Genomic DNA, 22,425 nt, shown 5'->3' on the forward strand with positions numbered 1-22,425 from the left:
ATCGGGGAAGACGGAGAGCAGCAAGGAGACACACAGACGTATAGCAAGGCAGGCAGTAGCGAGGACCACGGAGAAGGATAAGACAGGCTAAGGGGGTGGAGGGTGTCTGGGATGCTGCGGGAGACCCCTCGTGCCAGTGCTGCGGACAGCAAGGCTTCTCCTACTGGAGTGAAATTTCCTGTATTCCTATCAGGAGGGCCAACGAGCCAGGGTTTGTGAGCATCATAAGAACAGAGCAGAAACTTAAAACAGTGAGGCTTTTCACCCCCAGAGTTAGAGCTGGCCATTCCTGGCAGAGCCCCGTGTAAACCCAGCAATTCTAGGAAATCGGGAGAACAGAGGCTCTTGCCTCGCTCTCCTCGCGTTCTCTTTCTATTTGGCTAACTGCTAAGTGCGTAAGGTCAATTAGTTCTTCCCATAAATGGTTTTTTTTTCTTCATGCTATGGCCGCCATAATAAAATAATTTAATTTGCCATAAGTCATCTAGCAGTCGCTTTGGAAATTGGACATATGAAGCTGAGGTTAGTATGTGCCTAATGATGGAGATATTTACTGGAGCCAGGATCTACCATATGCCATACGAGGGGCAGAGGCAGCCATAGACTCTGCCCCCAAGTCGCTCAGCATCCATCAGGACAGACAAGACGACATCGCTATACAATACGGGCGGGCGGACGTGGCTGAGCCGCGAGAGGCTTGGGGTGACTGCAGGGGACATTGCTTCAGGCTCTGGGAACCACCGTGTCTTCACAATGGCTTTTGAGCTGAGACATGACCCAGCCAGCCCATGGCCACGTGGCGGCCGTGGTGGTGAGAATGACAGGGTCCTGGGCGGAGTGGGGGCAAGTCCTGGAGCTTCACCCACCCCACTCTCTCCCCTTATTCAGAGCCCCCTTGGGGTTCTGCCTGGTTCCCTGCCTCAGTCTCCCCACCAGTCTCCCCACTTCCATCCCTGTGCCCCACGTTGATTCTCCACACAATAGCCAGAGTGATCTCTTAAATACCTAAGTTAGGTGGAGCACTTTCCAAAGGCTTCCTGTCACCCTGAGAGCAAAATCCAGGTCCTCACCGGGGCCGGAAAGCTCTCGAGATTCCACCCTGGCAATTTCTCCCACATCCCTGCCTACCATGCCTCCCGCCCATCCTTCCACTGCAGTCACGCTGTTCTTGCTCTTCCCCAAACAAACCAAGCTCACCCCCACCCCAGGGCCTTTGCACACGCCCTCCTCAGGGAACGTTCGCCTCCGGAAACCACATGGTTCTCCCTTACTTCTTTTTAAGTCATCCCCTGAGAAAGGCCAGCCTTAACCACCCTCTACAATAACCCCTCTTCCTCTCTCCTCCATGGGATGTCTCATTAGCTGAAGTTATATATTTGTTCACGTCCTTGCTTACTGTCTGTCTTCTTCACCAGCTATAAATGTCACAAGCGCACAGACTGTGTCTCTGTCTGTCTTGCCCAGTGCCTCCTACCCGGCACAAAAGAGGTGTTTCATAAATACGTGTGACGTGCCCGCCACAAAGACACTGGGGGATTAGATTCAACACACCTCTCGGCCCTGTTCCCATCGGCCAACACCAGCGTTTCACTTCCTCGAGTGCTGAATGGCTTCCAAATATCTATCTTTGGGTTGGACCTCTTATCTGAGCTCCAGGCTCAAATATCCAACTGCTTACTAGGTATTTCACTGGATTCCTCAAAGACTCCCTAAGAGGATCCCCGCGCAGCCCTGCTCTAGCCTCCTCATCCCTTCCCCACACCTAGCCCGCTCCCAGTTCTCGGGGCCATGAGTGGTGCCACCCTCCACCCCTGGCACGAGCCAGCTGTCTGAGGGTCCTTCCACCCCCATCCAATTCACCCATCCCCACGGCCACGACCCTCATCCAGGCCACTGACATGTCCCTCCTGGACTATTGCTGTCGTCTCATAACCAGGTTCCCTGGGTCCACCTGGGGGCCCTCCCCCACCTGCTGTGTCCACAGCAGGCACTGGGCCCCTTTAAGGCACACCTGTGGCCCCGTCACTCCTGTGCTTGAGTCTGTGGCTGCGCCCCTCTGCTCTTAGGGTAAAGATCAGAATCCTTAACCAGGTCTGCAAGCGGCGTGGATGCTCTACCAGGACAGCGGACACAGCTGTGCAGGTGATCAGAGGCTGAAATCCCTCCACCCCTGCTGCTCTGGCCACTCTGGCCCCTCCCCCAGTCCCCTCTCCTCACTCAGCAACCGCAGGGTTAACGTGCAGCACCACAGGAAACACATTGGTGCACTCGTGCCCACACACGTGACACGCGCACACACACACACACGGCCCGGGCCCTGGGGCACGCTAACCCAGCTGTTGGCTGCTGTGACCGTCACCCCTGCCTCTCGGGTCCAGCACAGCCCCGAGGTCACCCCTCTGACTTTATCTGGTCCTTGGTCTCTCCACCTGCAGCCCCTCTGGCCCTCCCTAAACTCTCCGGGCTTGTCCCTGCTTCTGGAATGTTCTTCCCTCCCCTCCCTCATTAACCCCCACTCACCCCTTAGCTCAATATCTCTTCCTCCAGGAGCCTTCTCTGACCTCCAGCCCTACCCCAGGTCCCTCTCACATAGTCCCCTAACACCCTCTGCCTTTCCTCCACAGCCCCGAACATAGTTTGGTCTGTAGATCCACTTGCGGGATTATTTGATTAACAGCTTTGGGTGATTATTTGTTAATTATTTGATTAACAGCCAGTAGACTACAGTTCAGAGAGGCTGAGGATGATGGCTTTTTTTTTCCAACCATTAAATTCCTAAAGCCCAGCTCTACACTTGAGGAGGTGGCCAGGAAGACACTGGCGACATGGGTCTGAAACTTGAAAACTGCTTGGATAAATGGAAGAGGCAGGTATTCATGCAAAGATACTGGTGCAGGCATGTGGGGATGTGTCCTTGTGTGTGGATTTGTTCTTTTCTACAGCTCTAATCATGGTGATAAAAATCAGTAGATGTGATCTATGCAGTAAGGAAGCTGCCCTGAACATTCAGATGTCTCTTTTAGAAGCCTCTTTTCACACTACTTAGAGTAATTGCTTCCGATTATGGCGAACGACTCAGATTCTATCCACGAAACATCTTCTTTGAAAGTGTGTTACTTACATAAGGATCGACATTTGCCGCGTTACTGCTATTACAGTCCACAGGCTCAAAAGATTCAAGCAAAAGCAAATCCTTGAGCGATGACCCCAGGACAGGAGCCTGTTTTTCTGTCTTCTCAAAACAATGAACATGTGCTTTAAAGAAAAGCAGCTCTCATCCCATGAGGCGGATGGGTCTGTGCACATCAAAGGGCAACCCCCGGATGGATGGTGCGCTGAGGTTAACTGAGGTTTAAGTTCTGCCCAACCTGCCCCCGCCCCCGCCACTCAGTCCTCTCTGGGAGGGTCTGCAGCTCTGCCCCTGAGGCAGGCACCGAGCACAGGACAAAGACCAGCAGGGCCCAGATTTGGGGTTGGGGGGGATGGAGCCTCAGGACTAAACCAGCAGGAGGGGTTTTGCACCTTGGGAAGCCTTCCTTTAACACTGCCCCGCCCCCACACTCTTTCCCTGCCTGCAGTGGTGAGCAGTTTCCTCTGGTGCTCAGCCCAACGGAAACAGCGTCCCTGGAGTGCAAATGCTGCCTCGGTGCTCCTGCAGCCCGAGATGAACCAAGGGGGCGCCTTGAGGAGCCACGGCAGAGGGACAGGCCAGTCACACGCCCAGCCTCACCCCCAGCAGCCCAATCAGGACAGAGCCCTTCCCAGTGTCATCAGAGCCTTCCAGCCTCACACGGAAAATCAGCTCTGGCTCGGGGCTTAGGGACATGCAGTTGCCCCCATCTCTGCTAAGTGGCTCCCTTGAGAGCTGGCATCTTAACCCTCGGAAAGGCTTCTGAGGGGCCGGTGCTTCTCAAGCACGCGCGCTCAGCCGGGTTTCTGGGCCTGAACAAAGGAAGCCAGAACTCGAATCCCTGCTGCGCAGGAAGGCACCCACAGGTGCCCCCACCTGGCGAGGGGGGCGCGGGGACACCACGACAGCTCACACAGCCGCTCTCCTGAGCCCTCTGAGCCCAGGACTCTCCCTCGGCCCCCAGCCTCTGCGCTCACTGCCCCTCCTCATGAAAGAAATGGGTCCCGGATGTCAGTCTCTCCAAAGGCAACCCTTAGCGCTGTGCGTTTGCTTAGAATCAGCGGCAGCGTCCTCAGGTCTGTGGACGCCCACGTGCTGGGATATTTGGGTGGAGGGAGGACGGAAGGGGGTCTTGCGTCTCCCCATCTAGTTTGCATCCCCAGGTCTGCCCACACGTGTCTCTGCCCCGAAGTTCACTGCCTCGCCTGCTGCTTCGCATCACACACCTGCCCGTGTTTCCTTTCACACCGCCCTCCGCACCCCGCCCCATCCTCTTGGATCTTCCAGCTGTGGATTTAGACCACAGAAGCCCAACTGGATCCCAGAGGGGTCTTGACACGTGGGACGGCGCGTCTTCAGTGGGGTGGAGGGGCAGGAAAGGGAGGCAGAGGGGCCGGAGCCGGAGGAAAAGTGAAGCTGCATTCCTGGGATCTCCCCTGCTGGCTTGTAAAAAAGGGCATCCAGTCCAGCACAACAGGGACGGGCCCTGAGGACACCGTGCTCTGTGGAATAAGCCCGTCATAGGAGACATACACTACGTGAGTCCACTGATACGCGTGCACTACCTGGAGCAGTCCGATTTCTAGAGACAGACAGGAGTCTGGTGGCTAGAGACAGACAGTGGTGGCCAGGGGCTGCGGGGAGGAGGGAATAGGAAGTTACCGTTTAATGGGGGCAGAGTTGCAGTTTTGCGAGACGCATAAAGGATCTGGGGACCGATGGGGGTGATGTCCATGGATATACTTAAGGCCACTGAACTGTACACTCACGCATGCTTAAGATGGTCAATTCTATGCTATATGCTTTTCGCCACAATTAAAACAACTTTTTAAACGGTGAAGACGATTTTTTAAAAAGTCACAATTGGTAAATTTCTTCTCAATTAGAAATGGAATCGGCCGGCCGTGTACCTGAACAACTGGCAGAAACAAAACAAAAGTCATCCAGTCCACAGCTCCAGCCACACCCCACCCTCTTTCCAGGGAGTGAGTCCCTGTCTATTCAGTCAGTGTCTCCATCTCTGGCCCCAAACCTAGCTGTCCTCCAATCCATCCCGCGCACTTTCTTTCCTCCCCAGCCCCTCCCCAAACCAAGCCCTATCAGCACCAGAACGGTCCAGAGAAGCCCTTTCAGCTGCGCGGGTTCTCAGCCTTTGTCAACACCCGACAGAGCCCTCAGTGATCTTTCCCTCTCAGCCCAGCGGCAAACCCACAAAGGCCGCTGCTGGACAAAGGAGATGAATGTCACCACGGACACAGCATCCTTCAAAGGCCCTTCCTCCAGCCCACTTTCAAAGGCCACACATTCTAAGACTGCAGCAGGGACCAGCCGCGACTTCTAAGCGGAGAGGCCGCAGGGGTGGAGCCGGGCGAGGCCCAGGCTGTTCGGGCACCAGCCCTTCTCTGTGGGGCCCAGGGCTGCTGCAGGGCCGCAAACACCAGGTTAGGGCCTTCCGCGGCGGGAGCCCTGGGCAGTGTTTGAAGCCAGTGGGGAAAGGTTAATAGAGGCAGATTCAAGCCTTCAAGGAAAGGGCACCGGCAGAGCCGCTCTGCAGAGACCACATGCCTGCCTGCATCTCACTTACCTGGTTGCAGGTGTTAATGTCTACCCCATTCCGCAGGTGATCCAAAGCTTTGTCCAAGTTACCTGATCTTGCTGCCCTCAGAAAGCTGGTAGCAGCATCGGCCTGTGAGGAGAAAGAGCAGCTGTGAGCGGGTCTGTGTGGCCCGGATCTCAAGATTCACTCAGCCTGGGGCTCTGGGAAAGGGCCAAGGTCACGGCTCAGCCAGCACACCCCCCCATGCAGGCACCCACCATGGTCCCGGGTGAGGCAGGCCCGGAGCCCCTGGACGGATGGCTCTCAGCCCACGTGTGGGGCAGCCTTCAGAGCCCAGCCTCCCTTCCTTTTTGGCGTTTTCACGAGGAAGTGATCTCGGCGAGGACCTGGGAGGGGCCCGCCTTCAAGGGGGTGCCCATTCCACCAGTGACCGCTCAGCAGGTCTCACTGCCTGGACGCTTCCATGGGCTCTGCCTTCCTATTGGGGAGCCCAAATCACATCGCCCGGCCCCACCCACTGAGTCACAGATGGAGATGCCGCAGGAACCAAACACAAGCTCTTTGGTGCTATTTTGTGGTTTTGTTTTTAAGTAAACAGCACACAGCACTTACTACGTGCCCAGAACCATTATCAGCACTTGACATATAATATGTATTAACACAAAGAGAGAGATGCATTTCGTCATTAAAAAAAATCTCCAAGAGGTAAGTACCATTGCCGTCCCCATTTTACCGATGAGGGAACGAGGCCCAGAGAGCCCAAGTGACGGGTGCAGGGTCACACAGCAGGGAAGAGGCACAGCAGGCAATCTGGCTCTGCCGCTTGACCTGGCAGGTGCCCCCTGCCAGTTTTCCTGAATGGGAGTGAAGCACTTGGGGTCTGTCCACTGAGGCTTAGACACCTACAGGCACATCCAAATCCTGCCCAGGACGTCGGTCTGTATTAGAGATGAAGGACGGCCCGAGAGGGAGGGCTGGGGGGATGTCAGACAAGGGCAGGGGCTCGGAGTAGCTCCCCTGCATCTAGGGGGCCCTGCAGTCCGCAGGTACCTCTGCTCCTGGGTTCTCATCTGTAAGCCGGGGGGTGGGGCAAGGTTTTCCCATACCCCAGCTGCGAAGCTGCAAGGAGATATTACATAGGATATATGATTAAAATGATTACATCAGCACAAGCACTGAGCATGGTGTTTGCATGTGGTGTGCACTCTGGGTGAGTTTGCCAGGTGAGAGCTGTCACGTGACAAGCCACGTGTGAAGTTGGGGGGGGGTTAGGGTTGGGGGCAGTTGTATCGTTCTTCTAGAAGATCCACCCGAGGGCACTCTGTCTCCTCTTTCATGCTCCCCTCCTCCGAGAACCTGCTGTAGTGGCTGAACCGTGGCCCCCCAAGAGATGTCTGCACCCTAATCCCCGGAACCTGTCAATGGGACATTATTTGGAAAAAGAGTCTTTGCAGATGTAATTATGTTATGGGCCTTGGGATGAGATTGTCCTAGATTACGTAGGTTGGTCCCAAATCCAATGATAAGTGTCTTTATAAAAGACAGAACACATTCTCTCTCTCTCGCTCGCTTTCTCTCACACACACACACACACACACACACACACACACACACACACGAGATGCAGGCAGAGGTCAGAGTGATGCAGCCACAGGCCAAGGAAGCCAGCAACCAGCAGAAGCTAGAAGAGGTGAAGAACAGTCTCCCTGGAGCCTCCAGAGGGAGCACAGGCCTGCCAACACCTTGACTCAGACCTCTGGCCTCCAGACTGTGAGAGAAGAAATTTCTTTTGTTTTAAACCACCACGTTTGCAGTAGTGTGTTACAGCGGCCACGAGGATGGTGGTCCCCAAACGTGGAAGACGCAGAATCTACAGCCAACAACCTCAATGTCCTACGATTAAACCAACGCAGGGCTGCACACCTTCGCCAATTAAACAGTTAAGCCAGGGCAGTAAAGATTCTCAGACCTTCACACCGAAGGCTGCCCCGTCCCCACCCCTGCGCCACCCCAGGCCTCCAGTCCTGCTCTAGAACTCCCGGCCGACCCCGCTCCACGCGGCCTCACTGATCTTCCTAAAATCCTGATGTCCTGCCAGCCCTCCCCGACTCCAGGTCCGCAAGGGTCCTGCTAGATAGGCTCAAACCCAAGCTCTCAGTCATGACACACGTGGGTCTCGGTGCCCCCAGTACAGCAAGAGGGCCCCTTCCTCCCCTCTCCTCCCTCCCTGTCCCATGTTCTGTCTCCAGCAGGCCCACACTCTGACTATTCCCGGGGTCCTGACATCCTCTTGTTTGTGAAGCCCGATCTTGCCTTTCTTCATGGTCCACTCAGCCCCTGTGTCCTCTGGGATGCTAATCGTGGATACTTAATATTTACCATCTTTAAAGTCTAGGAACAAGAGCCTGATTTTTTTTTAATGCATTTTAAATACACCTTCCTCTAGTTCTTTGATTCACGCAAGTCTTTTCTCCCCTGCCAAAGGTCTTGGGGCAAGGACCAAATCTTCGATCACTTTTGAATCCTTCAAAGCCTGAAGCATCTGCTAGGCCAAGACCTCCCTGCCCTAAAACACAGGGCACGTAATGTCCGCAGGATCCCTGGTAGGGCTTCTGTAGAGAAGGAAATATTCCAGAAATGAGGATAAATCTGTTGGTTCCCCATGAGCTGAATTCCCAGAGGAATCACGCTCAAGGTCTGGCCTCTCCAAAAATGTCTCTCTCTGCCTGCTGGTTAAGAAAGCCTGTCTGGACTCAGCTGTTTGGAAAAAAAAAGTATATTATTTCCCCAAAATGAGAGTATTATAGAGAGACACATCTCCCACTTGTCCAAACTATCTTCTGCTGCACAATCGTAGGATTTGGGATGAAAACCTAAGCGCAGTGGATAAAAATAGATGCAGCACCAACTAATGACACTGTCACTGTTCAAAGCATTGAATCTAGAAAATGAAGGAGAATATTTAGGACAGACAGGCAAGCAGATAAACCGAGGACTGGGGAAGCCCTATGTAGATGAGGCTGAGGACAGCTAACTAGTTTCTGTCATGTGGATAACTGAACCATGAAGTTACAATACTAATATCAATCCCTGGGAAGGTGTATTACCAACATTCTATCTTTTAATCCTGATCACAACCTGTGAGGTCGGTATAATCATTGTGACCATTTTAGAGGCGACAAAACTGTGGTTTGGAGAGCTTGATAACTTGCCCAAGTTGTGCATTAGTCAACACTCAGGGATTCAGCCCAGGACTCCCTGAATCAAGCCGACGTCTTCCTACTGCGCTTGACCCTGAGGTGCATTCTCAGAGATTTCAAACCTGAGGGTGACCAGAAAGCCAGGACAGATGTAGGGGCTGGGAGGGCCCTTGTGTCTTTTCTAATCAAACAGTGAATCCACGGCAGAGAAAGGGTCCCCAGCAGCTCCTGGCTCTGATCCCGAGCACTGCATTGAGACCAAGACAGGCCTCTAGCAAGGAATTATCTAGACGCAGTCCTTCCCTTCCTTGATGATACAACTGACAGTAAAAGGAAAGTGACTGGCTAAGGTCACCTAGATAGTGAGAGGTGAAGTTCAATTGCTAAGGCTTTTTCATTTTCTTTGTGGTCTTCTCTGAGCATAGGGTAGCCAGGACCTGGGTAGGGTTCTCAGGGCATCTTACAGGTGGACTGTTAATAATGATGGTGTCGTTCCACTGTGCGACCCCCAGGTTAATTCTACAACGTATTTCCTGAAGTCCTATTTCAAGTCCAGAATCCTGCTAGGGCAAAGAGAGAGACTAAAAGCTCCGAATATAGGTCCCTGCCCTCGTGATTTGAAAAACAAAGTGACAGAGCTAGAAAGCGCTGCATTCCACAAGCACACGGTAGGCAGCTCCCGGGTGCCGGAGAATATTTCAGCTGCAGAGCAAAGGGCCCTCTTTGGAAGATGAGACCCACTCTTGCCATCTTGTCCTGCCCAGCCTCTGTCCTAGGTGCCATTTCCCAGTGCGTCTAGGAACAGTCTATAATCCAATAGGGCAGAAAGAGAGTCAAAAGAATCCAAGATGGTCCATTTAGACTATTTACCTGAGTACATACCAACCAGAAAAACAACGATAATCACAAAATACGCACCAGACTATCTCAGCGCTAGGATAAATTAGAGCAGAGTCTCTGGCCCTCCCCGAGTGCCCCGTCCTTGATGGGCAGCCTCAGAGAGGCTTCTGTGTGGACAGACCAGAGGAGCTAAAGAAGGCTGCTTGCTCAATGCGTCCAGAAAAATCATTCCACGATGGCCCTAAACGCTGTACCAAGAGCTGCCAGCCCTCTGAGCACCCCACCAAGGCTGTCCACTTGCACCTTTGCCCCCCCCCACCCCCACCTCCCCACCCCCACCATCTCGAGCTTTATTTTAATTTTACCCGTGAGGAAACTGCCGGCACTGGGGGGAGGAGGGGACCGCACCTGTCATTGCGTCCCCGGCCCACATCCGTACAGATGAACCCGTGTGAGGTCCCTGAACGTCTTTTCACAACGAAATAAGTTACCTTTATAAAGCCCTTCCTACGCTTAAGCCCTCTACATCAACGGATTCATTGGTTCCTCCCACTAATCTCTGGAGGCAGGTGCTTTCATTGCTTCCTTTTCACAGATGAGGTAAACGAGTCACAGAGAGGTTAAGCATCTTGTCCGAGGTCACACCGCGAAGCCTGGCTGGGCCAGGAACTGAATCTAAGCAGTACTTCCTCACTAGCCATGCTCTAGAGCCCAGAGATTCCTCTCCAGTTCAGCTCTGGCTGGAGGGAGCCTTCTGCCTGTGCTCAGAGGCTGTGCCCCATTCAGCCCTTGCTTCCGCAGGAAGGAGGTGGAGGGGAAAGGAAGGGAATGGAATTCCTCTTGGGACTCAGGTTCTCATCAGGGCTGATACTCAGAAAAGGGAGGTGAACCCTTGGTTACCTGAGACAGCCAGACTATTATTAAACTTGCACTTCCTGAGTGGGGCAATACGAATATAGCAATAGATAAGTAGCTGAGGGGCTCCAGTGTCTGGGGAGGGAGAGCCGGAAGCAGGCTGCTAAATGTCAACTAGCCTGTACCCAGGGAAGGCTGCAGGAACACCAGAGCCACGCGGGAGAACCCAGGGCTCCTCACACCTTCTCTGGGGCTTGAGATGGCCTGAGTTTTCCCAGGACAAATCAGGACTGACTTTTTCAAGGTCTTTCAACACAAAATTCTCATCTAAAAGATGAATGGAAACTGAGCTCTTATCAATTTCTGTAAACAGCGATAACACAGTATCGCTGTCCCAAAGGGTGTCATTTGGGCAAAAGGCAGAGTCACTTTCAGAACTGCCAGTAGCGGTTCTGGACCCTTTTCCGCGGGACTGCAGCACAGCCAGACCAGCTACAGCAGGTGGTGTTCCGCCAGTATATGGCGGTTCTCCTTCACATCTGAGCGTCCCTTCATACTCAGCACGGGGTTGTTCTTTGGAGCCCAGGTGGGGCGTCCAAGAAAGAACAGGCAGCTCCAAGCCAGCGCACACCTGTGTGGCCCCGGCGCTAGGCCACTGACTACAGAGAAACAGAAGTGACCCCTGGGCCCCAGGGTGCATTTCCATTAGGTTTCTTTCATTTGTCTTTCCAGAAAGTTGCGCTATTAAAGGTGTCACTGAGGAAATGAGGTCCTCTTACAACCTCTCCACACAAGTGCGAGGCCTTGGGGAAAACCCCGTGCGTTTCTGTGCTCTTGCAGCTTCGTGCCGGGAGGCTGGGTGATGCAGGAGGTGAGAAGAGCCACCGTGGACCCTGACGTTGGGCAGACCTGGCGTGAAGCCCTGCTCGACCACTTGATGCTGTACCTCGTACAAGTTCCCAGACCTCAATTTCCCCATAGCTAAAATGGGGACAGTACACAGCCCGCCGGGGGGCCAGGGGGGTGGCTTTGAGGATGACAAAGGACAGGCGGAGTCCGCCCGGCTCTCTCTCCCCCCTCCCCATTCATTTCCCGCTGCCTGTGGACCTCCGGGCGCTCGTGTTTCTAAGGTCTAGGGCTCAGGCGTGCCGCGGACGCCCGAGGAGGCCCTTCTCCGGCCAAGGCCAGGGCCGGGGCATCCCCGCGGGTGCGAGTGGGTCCCCGCGAGGGGCGGCCGGGCGCCCCCCACCGCAGAGCCAGCCCAGCGGGACTGTCCTCCGGGCACCTCCTGCGCGCCCTCCCGTGCGCCCCGCCCGCCCGCCCGCCAGGCCTCGGGTCCGGCCACCTCCGGACAGCAGCCCCTCCGCGGCGGCGGCGGCCTCCAGGCCAGAGGAATTTTCCTCTGGATCCTGCTAGAAGCCCGGGCGCCCGCGGGCGTGAGGCAGCAGAAGGGCGGCCGGCGCGCGTCCCCGCCCCGGCCCGCGCCCGGAAAGTTGGCGCCCGGCGAGCCCGCGGCGAGGGGCGCGGCGGCGGCGGCGGGGACCCCGCGCGGCGCGGGCCGGCCGTGCACTCACCGCGGCGTCCGGACCCGACCTGCCCTGTCGCGCTGCCATCGTCCGGCGCCCGCGCGGAAATCCGAGCCCGCGCCCGGCTCCCCTCCCCCGTTATCTGCTCGGCGGCGCGCGGAGCGCCAGCAAGTTACGCGGCATCGGGCTAAAAATACAGGCGCCCGCCGCTCTCCCAGGCGCGGCTGGGCTCGGGCGCGCGGACCCCGGCTCCGGGCCGCCCGCCAGCCGCTAGTGGGGTCTCTTCATGGTCTCCCCATCCCCGCGTCTGATGGGAGAGTTAATGCGAGGCGATCTCCGGAGGCCAGGCACCGGGGGCCGGGCCCCGCGCTGCGGGCGCGTGGAGGGCGCGGCGGGGGTGCGGCCGGCCGGCGGAGGGCAGCGTCCTGCGGCTGCAGGCGGGAGGCGCACACGTCCGATGGAGGTGAGCAGCCCCAAGCTGCATGGCGCCCCGGCCCTGCCTCCTGCCGCCCCGACCGCCCGGGTGAACGGGCCCCGGGGCCGGCGGCGACGGCCAGGGTGAGCTCAGCAGAGGCTATTTATTGCCCCATCCCCGATTTGCATGTTTCCAGCTCTCGCAGCGTGTCCTGAGATGCCAGCTCATCAGCCTCTTCCAGCTCCTGCCGGGAGCCGCGCGGCGGAGAGAAGCTGAGACGCGCATCTGTTACTACGTCTCCCTCGTCCCTCCAGGCTGACGGTGTTTTGGGGAATGTCACCCAAGGCCGCGACAGGAGGCGCCCAGATTCTGCTCCGGGGCCATCCTCATCTCTTCGTGAGGCCATTTCGGGGACAGATGTCACAAGCATGTCGGGGAGTGGGGGTGACACTAGGGATTACGCTGAGTGATGAGCAGTGGCCGGCAGAAGCAGTGACAAGAGCTGTGACAGCCGCTGGCGACACTGCTTGTTCCAAGACGGATGTTCCGTGCGATGAGCCCAGCTTCGCGCTCTCCTCACATAGCAGTCGAGACAAGACACCAAATGCTCTTTTCCCACCCCTCCTGCCCCAAAGCATGGGCTCCGGAGACCCGAGTGTTTAGGAGGAATTAACCCATTGAGTACCTACTAGGTGAAGGACATACTGCGTTACCTTATTTAACCCTCACAGGCGGCTCTTAAGGGAGGAGATGCTCCTGTAGTTGTGTGGTTGGAGAAGCTCAGCCCAGGGATGTTAAGGTCAGGACCAAGGTTACTACCAGTCAACAGAGAGTCCAGCTGACCCAAAGCCCCTCCATTGGCAGCACTGGCAAGACCCCCAGCCCACGTGTGCCCAGTGCCAGAAGGGGACAAGGTACAGGACGCTCTGAGGTTAGAAAAAAAACTGTTTTCCAAGGTAAGGTGCTCTTGTAAGTTGGTGCAGCCACTATGGAAAACAGTAAGGCGGTTCCTCAAAAAAACTAAAAACAGAACTACCATATCATCTAGCAATTCCACTCCTGGGTATTTATCCCAAGAACTCAAAAATGCTAATTCGAGAAGATGCACGCCCCTCAGTGTTCACAGCAGCACTATTTACAAGAGCCAAGATATGGAAGCTACCTAGATGTCCATCAACAGATGAGTGGATGCAGATGTGGTACACACAATGGAATACTACTCAGCCATACAGAAGTGAGATTTTGCTATTGGCAACGGCATGGATGGACTCAGAGGGTGTTACACTTAGTGAAATTAAGTCAGACAGAGAAAGACAAACACTATGCGTTTTCACTTATATGTGGACACTAAACCATAAAACAAATGAATATAACAAACCAGAAATAGATTTACAGATACAGAAAACTAACTCATGGTTCCCAGTGGCGAGAGGGGTGGGGGAGGGGCAAGGTAGGGGAAGTGAATTAGGAGGTACAAACTACTACGTATGATATAAATAAGATATAGGATGTAATGTACAGCACAGGGGACAGAGTCGATATTTTATAATAACTTTAAATGAGGTATAACCTATAAAAATATTAAATCACTATGCTGTACACCTGAAACTAAAAACTAATATAATGTAAATTAACTATGCTTCAAGTAAAAAAAAAGTAAGGTGCCCTGCAAAGCCATTCGACAACAAGCGGAACATCCCAAATAAATGGAATAAATAAAGATCAAGAGAGAAGGATGGAATGTTGACAAAAATGAGTGATCTGAAGTGTACAATACAACTAACTCCTCCCGTGTGGATGAAAACACTGGTATTTGAAGACAGCAGCTTCAGAATGTTCCAGGCCCGAGACCCTCGACACCATCAGAGCACAGGCAACCTCTAAAAGGCGGAAAGTACCACACCCCTGTACCAAAGGCAGGTGTCTGGGTGGGGGAGTCACCACAGCCCCTTCTCTGAGCACAAAAATGCACACATTTAAAAAACACGGTTACTCTGCAGGTCTCTTGCTCTGTGCTTCTTAAAACTGCCTGCTTCTTAAAACTGCCTCTCAGATTTGCTAAAAGCCTCTACATAGAGAGCTTCAATTAATAAATTATGGTTACTGGAACAGCTCTGATCATAGCCCAGTGCAATATCTCAAGGGATTCCAAAGCACTGTTCCAACATTAATATTTAGAGTGAGAGAGAAATGCCCTCCTCAGATGGAAGATGATGTGACCAATACAAGAGTTTCAAACACACGAATACAATTGACTCGCACAGAGAACTGAAAAATAGACAATTTTTAACAGCTGTATTGAAGTGTGATTGACACACTATAAACTGCATATTTTAAATGTACAGTTTGGTAAGTTTGTGTATATACGTAACCCTATAAATCCATCACTACACTCAAGACAATGAACCTCCAAAATCATGTCCAAAAGTTTCCTGCTGCCGCTTTGCAGTCTCCCCCCCCCAACCGTTGGTCCATGTCCTTGCCAACACTTGGTATGGTCAGTCTTAATTTAGACATTCTAATAGATGTGTAGTAGTATTTCATTGTGGTTTTCATTTGTATTTCCCTAATAATTAATGATGCTAAACATCTTTTCAGGGGCTTACTTGCCATCCACATACCTCCTTTGGTGATGTATCTATTCAAATCTTTTGCCCATTTTTAAATTGGGTACTTTGTTTTCTTATTACTGAGTTTTGAGAGTCCTTTCTAGACAGCATATATATTTTAAAGGTGAGATAAACTGAGATTTTACAAGTAGAGTGGAATGTTCAAAGTTAAAGAGCAAAATATTCCCAACCCAATTCTGATACCCAGGAAGTATAACTCCTAAGCCCAGGGTTCTTTATGCCATGTATGCTATGGGTTATGTACAATCACAAAGGAAAAGGATGAGCTAGTCATAGTGGACCAGAAGCTGAAAACAACCCATGGTACTGTTGAGAGAATGGGAAAGGGCCTGAGGTATTATCAGAGGACTCGAGTACTCAGGACTGCCAAGAATTCTTGACATTGGTTGTAGGGTTGAGGTTTTGCAACATTGATATGCTGAGTTGGGGACTTCCCTGATGGTCCAGTGGTTAAGACCTCACCTTCCAATGCAGGGGGTGTGGGTTCCATCCCTGGTCGGGGAACTAAGATCCCACATGCCTCGTGGCCAAAAAACCAAAAGCATAAAAACAGAAGCAGTGTTGCAACAAATTCAATAAAGCCTTTAAAAATGGTCCACATCAAAAAAAAAAGAAAACATATGCAGAGTTGGACAAAGCCCAAGAGGAGAAGAAGGAAACAACTCCAGGCACATTCCTCAATAAGGCCTGAGGTTAAAGAACCTGGGATGATGGCCATTAAAGAAGAGAAGGCTCAAGGAGATAGCCCTTAAGATGTAAACCCCTCCAGCACTAGAGCCTGGATCCCAGAGCAGGACTAATTATATGACGCCCTTTCCCAGGTGCCGTGGCCATCATGAGTCAATGATAAGCTTCCCACAGGTAGGGACAGCTTGGTTCACGTGTCTTGTATTCCCAATCCCTCTCCCTCACCTATCCCACTCACTCCCCTATGTGACTAGCACAGAGCTGGCAGTGGTGCCAAATAAAGGCTTGCTGACTGATGTACAAACATTTCCACAGGTCATAAGGAAACTGAAAGTCATGGGGTCAAATTGATGTGGAGAAGGTTTAGATCAGACAGAAGGAATTTTTCTGGCAGTAAGGGATGTGACTTAATAGAACTCATTATTCAGAAAGGGCTGAATCTTTGCTGGGGATCTTCAAGGTAGTAGAGAAACAAAACTCATCATTTGATATGGTGTAGAGAAGCACAGGATAAACTAGATGACTTGGAAGGGTTCTTTTGGGCTCTAGGGATTCAGAAAGAGAAGCCCTTATTTTTTTTCCCATTAATTGACTGTCCCTCTTCAACCCTCTGTCACTCCCACAAACTTAGATAACAAAGAATCATCCTGCTCCTTACTCCTTTCCTATTTTTTTTCATACCTGAAGCTGCACTTTTATTACAGGTATTTAGCGTGCCAGTGAGATCTGCCAGGGAGAGTCACTGAAACCAAAGCAAACGACCAAAGCAAAGGACCAGAAAGGAACTGATGCGCTAAAGAAAAAAGATGAGGGGTGCTTGGTATGGACCCCCTGTTCTATCTTCCAGGATCATGGCATGTGCAGTGTTTGTTCCAGTTATGCTAAATATTTTACCAGCTGTCTCTGCAGTTCCTCACAGGCAAGCTTAATGAGGTTCTGGAGGCTTCGGCTGTGGAGTTCTGTCCTCCAGGCCACATCAGCTACGTCAGGAGGAGACGGTGCAGGGAGAAGAAAGGGATACAGCATGCAGAACCCCTGGATGGAGTGGGAGCCCGCACAGCTGTTGGGCTCCCTGCCACGCACTCCCCCGTGAATCTTTAGCTCTTCAGAAACTGAGAGGATGCTTCGTTTTACTCATAAGCCTGCCACAAAGGATCCCAGGTGCGTGGGGTTCTTGGATGAACCCCAGGATGCTTTGGGGGAACAGGAACAGAGCCTGGACCCAAGCTGCCTCTTCTCTCTCTACAGGGACGTCAGAGCTAAGATTCGGGGTGGACCCAGGATTCCAGAAATGGGTCTCCTGACACCTCGTGCCCCGTGCAACGACCACTTCCCTCCCCCTGCAGGTCACTGGAGGACAGGGGGGCCTCCCGCTCCTTCTGTGTTAATCCTCCCCTGCAGTCAAGTCAGACTCAGTCCTCAATGAATTGCAACGTCACCATTTGCTCTTCTGGGCAGCCTTAAAATACTCAAATTTAGCAGGCCCCCGACAGTCGAGCTGCGTAACTTCTGATAAAGGGAAGTAACTTTTCTGGGCATTGACTTCCTCATCCGTGACGTGAAAATAACCCATCCTCAGGTATTGTGAGAATAATGGGAAAATGCCCAGCACCTCTGCAGGCACTTAGTAAGTCCTCAGGAAATGACAGGGATGCTCTTTTTACCTCCTTCCCTCCCTTCCTTCACCAAAGCTTTGGTCAAAGGTTAACTCTTGCCTCCCACTCCGAGGTAAGGGGTGGTGTGACTGATTTTGCTTCCACGTTGGAAGATTAGGGCCTGGTCACCGCTTCTGCAAGGTCAGAACCCCCACGGCCGAGAACAGGACTCCAGGCCTCCCCAGCGCGTTGCTGTAGCAACTGGACCCCTTGGGCTTTCTTTCCCTGCATCATTTTCAATTTCCATTTTCTCTGCAGTGGAGAACCAATTCTCAGGGGGCGTGCAGAGCTGAAGCCCTGCTCCCGAACCCGGCCCAGGTCCATAGCTTCTCCCCTGCTGACAAGGCTAGCTTTGCCCCCCGCCATTCTTCTATCTGGGCGGCCCCCCATCCACTCAGGGAGTTGCCCCCGTCTGTGTGGGAGCCGATAAGGGTCGATGCCAGGAGCCCCACCCTTTACTGAGAAAGGCAGGCTAGCTTATCACCACCGGGGGCAGCGGTCAACCGCCCGGGGAGTCTCGAACCATCTAGAGCATCCCTGCCCAGGAAATGTGTGTTCTCTGGTGCACACTGTTGCCTCCGCCTGCTTAGCCCCCTCCCCAGTTAATGAGGAAGGAACTTCACAGAACAGATGCTACAGCGGATGTGTTGAATGGAGCAAGAGATCCAGTGTGACTCGGTTAGTAGTGAGAGAAGAGAGGGAGGCAAGGAAAGAGAGCCTGGCCCGTTTTTCTGTTTAACTTGGTGTGGTGAGCTCCAGGCAGCCTGTGCAGTGGCCCCGGCCCCGCCTCACTGGAGCAAGGATCCGGAGTGAGGCGTCTATTTAGGGAGGTGATCGGAGCCGGGTATCAGGTCCCACGGAGCTGGCACTGGTCTCTATCGTGTTCCTTTTAAGAGGGTTGGCAGGCCCGGAGTCTATTTTTAAAGCTATGAGAAGGTGCTACATGGATTCCAGGGAGGGCCAACGTTAAACCCGAGGTCACACGGGGGAGGCGGGGAGAGTGTAGCCGAATCTAGGATTTTCTCTTCCCACACACAGGGTTCCCCTCGGTCCTGGGACCAGATACGGACTGTCCATCAAAGGGATCTCTTTAGCTGCAGGCCCCTCTTGGACATGACCTTGTGGAATCTGACTCCTGGACAATGAACCCTTGAGTTGCCTTCTAAGTCTATGTTTCGGTCCTGAGATTTTAAAAATATACACTCCCCCCACTCCCCCAGAGTGAAAAATCAACTTGCCTTTTTGTGTATCTGTCATCTCTCTCTCTTCTGATTTTCACATCAGAAGTAGAAACCCCCACACCCCCCTGCCCCTCAGCACCATGAGCCCACAGCCAGGTTTGCCCACTAGAGGAGTCAAGCAAAGCCTGACCTCCGTAGGGCTCTCTGTGCCCACCACCCACGCTGGAAATCTTGTCCCTGTGCTGGAGAGAAGGGTGGAGAGGGGACTCGAGGGGCGAGTCTGCAGGGGATGGGATTATTTTCTCAATAGTGAGACGCCAACAGGCACCGAACGTCAGTTTCCCATCAAATAACCAGATGAAGAGAACAGAATGTGTATGTACAATAACAAGTTTCAGCTTCAGTATTCATTTCTCTTTTGGGGTAAGAAATAGACTTGGAATTCCTATAGAAAGAACTGCCTTGAGAAGAAGCGAGTGCTTCTGCTGAGCAATTCTGGGACCACCCAGTAAGGATGCGATGAGGTGTCTTCACCTGTGCATCTCAGAATCCCCACAAAGCCACGCTCAATAAATGCCTCCACCAATGGGAGCTTCAGCCAGGTCTGGTCAAAACGAGTGTTAGCATGCTCCTGGCCGCACACCAGAGGCTCAATAAACATTAACCAAATTGGAATCTGAATGATCAGTTCGGATTTGTAAATGTCACATCCGTGGCAAAAAAAAAAAATCAGATATCCAGGGCTGTTTGACACAATTGTTCATTTCCCCATAAGCCATGATAGCCCCTGTGGATACAGCCTTAGAACCCTGCATTTCCTGGGTGGGGAGGTTACGGTCCTTGGTGGGCCACCCTGCAGGCAAGGATCCCACACCCCAGCCAGCACCCCCTGGCTCTTCCACACAATCTCCATCGGACTAAATTTCCAGTCTAGGACCCACAGAGCAACTCCGTCTCCTCACTCCCAGGGCAACGAGGCAGACAGGTCTGCAACAGTTCACATCTCTCTGCGGAGGCTGGGAAGGTAGTGAGATGTCAAGAGAGGCATCAGTATCCTTCCAAGAGCATCCCCCATCGTCAGGTGCCCTGGCTCACGTCGGACCATCCTGCATCACTTTCCCCATGGTTCGAGGAGCTGGCTACATTCAGAACTGACGTTTCAGAACATGTTGCCTGACTGCTGATGGCGGAGCCCAGACTCGAGGTGGAAATCACACACATTTTGGAAAACACGTGAGATGCAGTGCGCTGCCAGGTGGTCCTATGCCCACTGAGTGGTTCCACACATCACGGGAACCTGCCCCTGCAGCCTGCTGGCACGGGAAGAAGGGTGTGATACGCTCGAGAAACTGCACAGCTAAACTCACTTCTCACTTGCACGTGCTAAGACGGAAACACCTTTTTTTCCCTTTCAAATTGCCCAATGGGCTCGTGTATCGGCAATGAAACCCATGGTTCCAGAGTTTCTGAAGGATGCTCAAGTGTCAGTTCAGACAGCCCTGCCCGGCCACCCAGTAGATCCTTTATTTGAACAGTTCTCCCTAAGGGGACAGAGCCAGGATGGGTGGTGGCCCATCGCCAGCCACATGGAGACTTGCATGAAAAATTCCAGAGGGGCCCCAGGTTTGTCCAGTCTGTGTAGCAAGGTTTACCCAGCCTGGCAGAGGCGGCCTTGGGACATCCACTAGGAAGTGGGACCTGGGAAGATGATGCTGGGTGGCCTCTTCCATGCCCTGTGGCCCATAACACTTCACTGTAGTGACAATGCAATACAGATGAAAGGGCAGGAGAAGGCACGATTTGAAAACAGTAATAGCCGAACTTCACAAGCCAGGCACTACTTTAAGCAATTTAGATGCCTTAACACCTTTAATCCTCGACAACCACCCTAAGAAGTAACTACCGTGATTGTCCCCATTTTACAGAAGACAAAGTCAAGGCACAAAGACATTAAGTAACTTACCCAAAGTCACTGAAGAGTAATAGGATGCTTGGAGTGGTGTGTGGAACAGAGTGCAGGCAGTTGCTCTGGTTTTCGCTTGATTATATGAGCCTAAGGTATTTTTAGAGTGTGTGAGAAACGTGAAATTCAATATTCTCCGGAAAGAATTGCTCAGTCCTGGAAATTTGATTGCAACCAGGGCCTCTCGAATTTGGCCATTCTCTGTAGTTAGAAAAGACCCCAGCTGCTGCTCCAAGACACATTCAATGCAAAAATGTTAGACCCGTGTTTCTAGGAACCGAGGCCCCAAAGGGTTCTTTGTTATGTTTTGTTTTTGTTTTAATTGACGATATTATATTAGTTTCAGGTGTACAATGTAGTGATTCAATATTTTTATAGATTATACTCCATTGAGAGTTATTATGAAATATTAGCTCTATTTCCCTGTGCTGTACAATAGATCCTTGTATTTATTTTATACATAGTAGTTTGCGTCTCTTAATCCCCTACCCCTACTGGTAACCACTAGTTTGTTCTCTGCATCTGTGTCTGTTTCTCTTTTGTTATATTAAACGTTTCATGAGGGACTTCCCTGGTGGCGCAGTGGTTAAGAATCCACCAGCCAATGCAGGGGACACGGGCTCAATCCCTGGCCCGGGAAGATCCCACATGCCGCTGAACAACTACTGAGCCTGTGTGCCCCAACTACTGAAGCCTGCATGCCTAGAGCCCGTGCTCTGCAACAAGAGAAGCCACAGCAGTGAGAAGCCTGGGCACCGCAACAAAAAGTAGCCCCCACTGATCGTAACTAGAGAAAAGCCTGTGCGCAGCAATGAAGAACCAACGCAGCCAATCAATAAATAAATAAGGTTTGATGAGAGATGATTGAAACTGTTCTTCCCAGAGGGTTGTGGAAATGGAGGGTCTTGAAACAATAAGGTTGACCTTAATCCCAGGCTACGCAGGTTGAGTTCTCTAGACTCAGAACCGTGACTTCAGTACCACCCCCTTCCAAACCAGGCGAAGGAAGGTCTGAGAAGCAGGTGCTCAGCCCGGAGGCAGTGGAGCCTGTAGGGACCCTCTACAGTGGAACCAACCTCGCTCCCCTTTCATTCGGGCCCTGATGGTCAAGGGCAGACCCAGCTGGCCAAATGCTGACTGAAGTGGTTTCCTCTCTCTTCCTGGAGCCAAAACATTTCAAGGCAGTTCAACCCAATTAGGCTACCACCCAGCCTACCTACAGTCCCCTGAAGTTTGCCATTGTTCACGACTTAACAACAGGAAGGCCAGCTCTTTCCTTCGAGATACTCTTAAGCACCTTTCAACAGGGTACTTAGCAGCTACCACTGAAAAGCACCTTGGCATCTGCCTTCCACTTCCTGGTCCTATTTTCTCTTTACTACCAAGGCAACAGGGCAGATGCCACACATAATATTTCACACAGGGCTCATCATAGTATTCTTAATAATTGAATAGAGGCCATTATCTTTCTCTTTAATCCTCCTATGAATTCCGGCTGGCTTCTCTTTCAAATATCTTTTCATGCAGTATTTATATCACCCCTTTTATAATTACCTAAATCAAAAAGGTGAGGAAATAAGCTATAAGTCATCAGCCTGATCTGCATCTCTCTCCAGCCTGCTTCATCCACAGGAAACCCCACCCCCCATGGGTAAATCCTGAGGTATGTTTCCCATTTGGACATTTCTAATCTAGACAATGATGAAGCATGACTAGATGGTTTCTCTCTGAAACCTAGGCTTCGTATTTTTGGGAAGAAATAAAATGTTATAGATGTACTGATGTT

At 52.3% G+C, this 22,425-nt stretch overlaps 1 protein-coding gene across 1 annotated transcript in view; it reads right to left on the bottom strand.

The window, feature by feature from the left end:
- Positions 1–12,205, bottom strand: part of ANK1 (ankyrin 1) — a 100,227-nt gene extending 88,022 nt beyond the window's left edge. The window contains exons 1-2 of the mRNA XM_057696688.1: positions 12,157–12,205; positions 5,715–5,816 (exon numbers count right to left, since the gene is read on the bottom strand). Coding sequence (XP_057552671.1) covers positions 5,715–5,816; positions 12,157–12,195 — 141 coding nt within the window. The 5' untranslated portion in view covers positions 12,196–12,205. The remainder of the gene's footprint in view (positions 1–5,714; positions 5,817–12,156) is intronic.
- Positions 12,206–22,425: the final 10,220 nt, after the last annotated feature.

The sequence above is a fragment of the Hippopotamus amphibius genome, chromosome 10 (assembly GCF_030028045.1).
Source record: "Hippopotamus amphibius kiboko isolate mHipAmp2 chromosome 10, mHipAmp2.hap2, whole genome shotgun sequence".
Classification (NCBI taxonomy): domain Eukaryota; kingdom Metazoa; phylum Chordata; class Mammalia; order Artiodactyla; family Hippopotamidae; genus Hippopotamus; species Hippopotamus amphibius.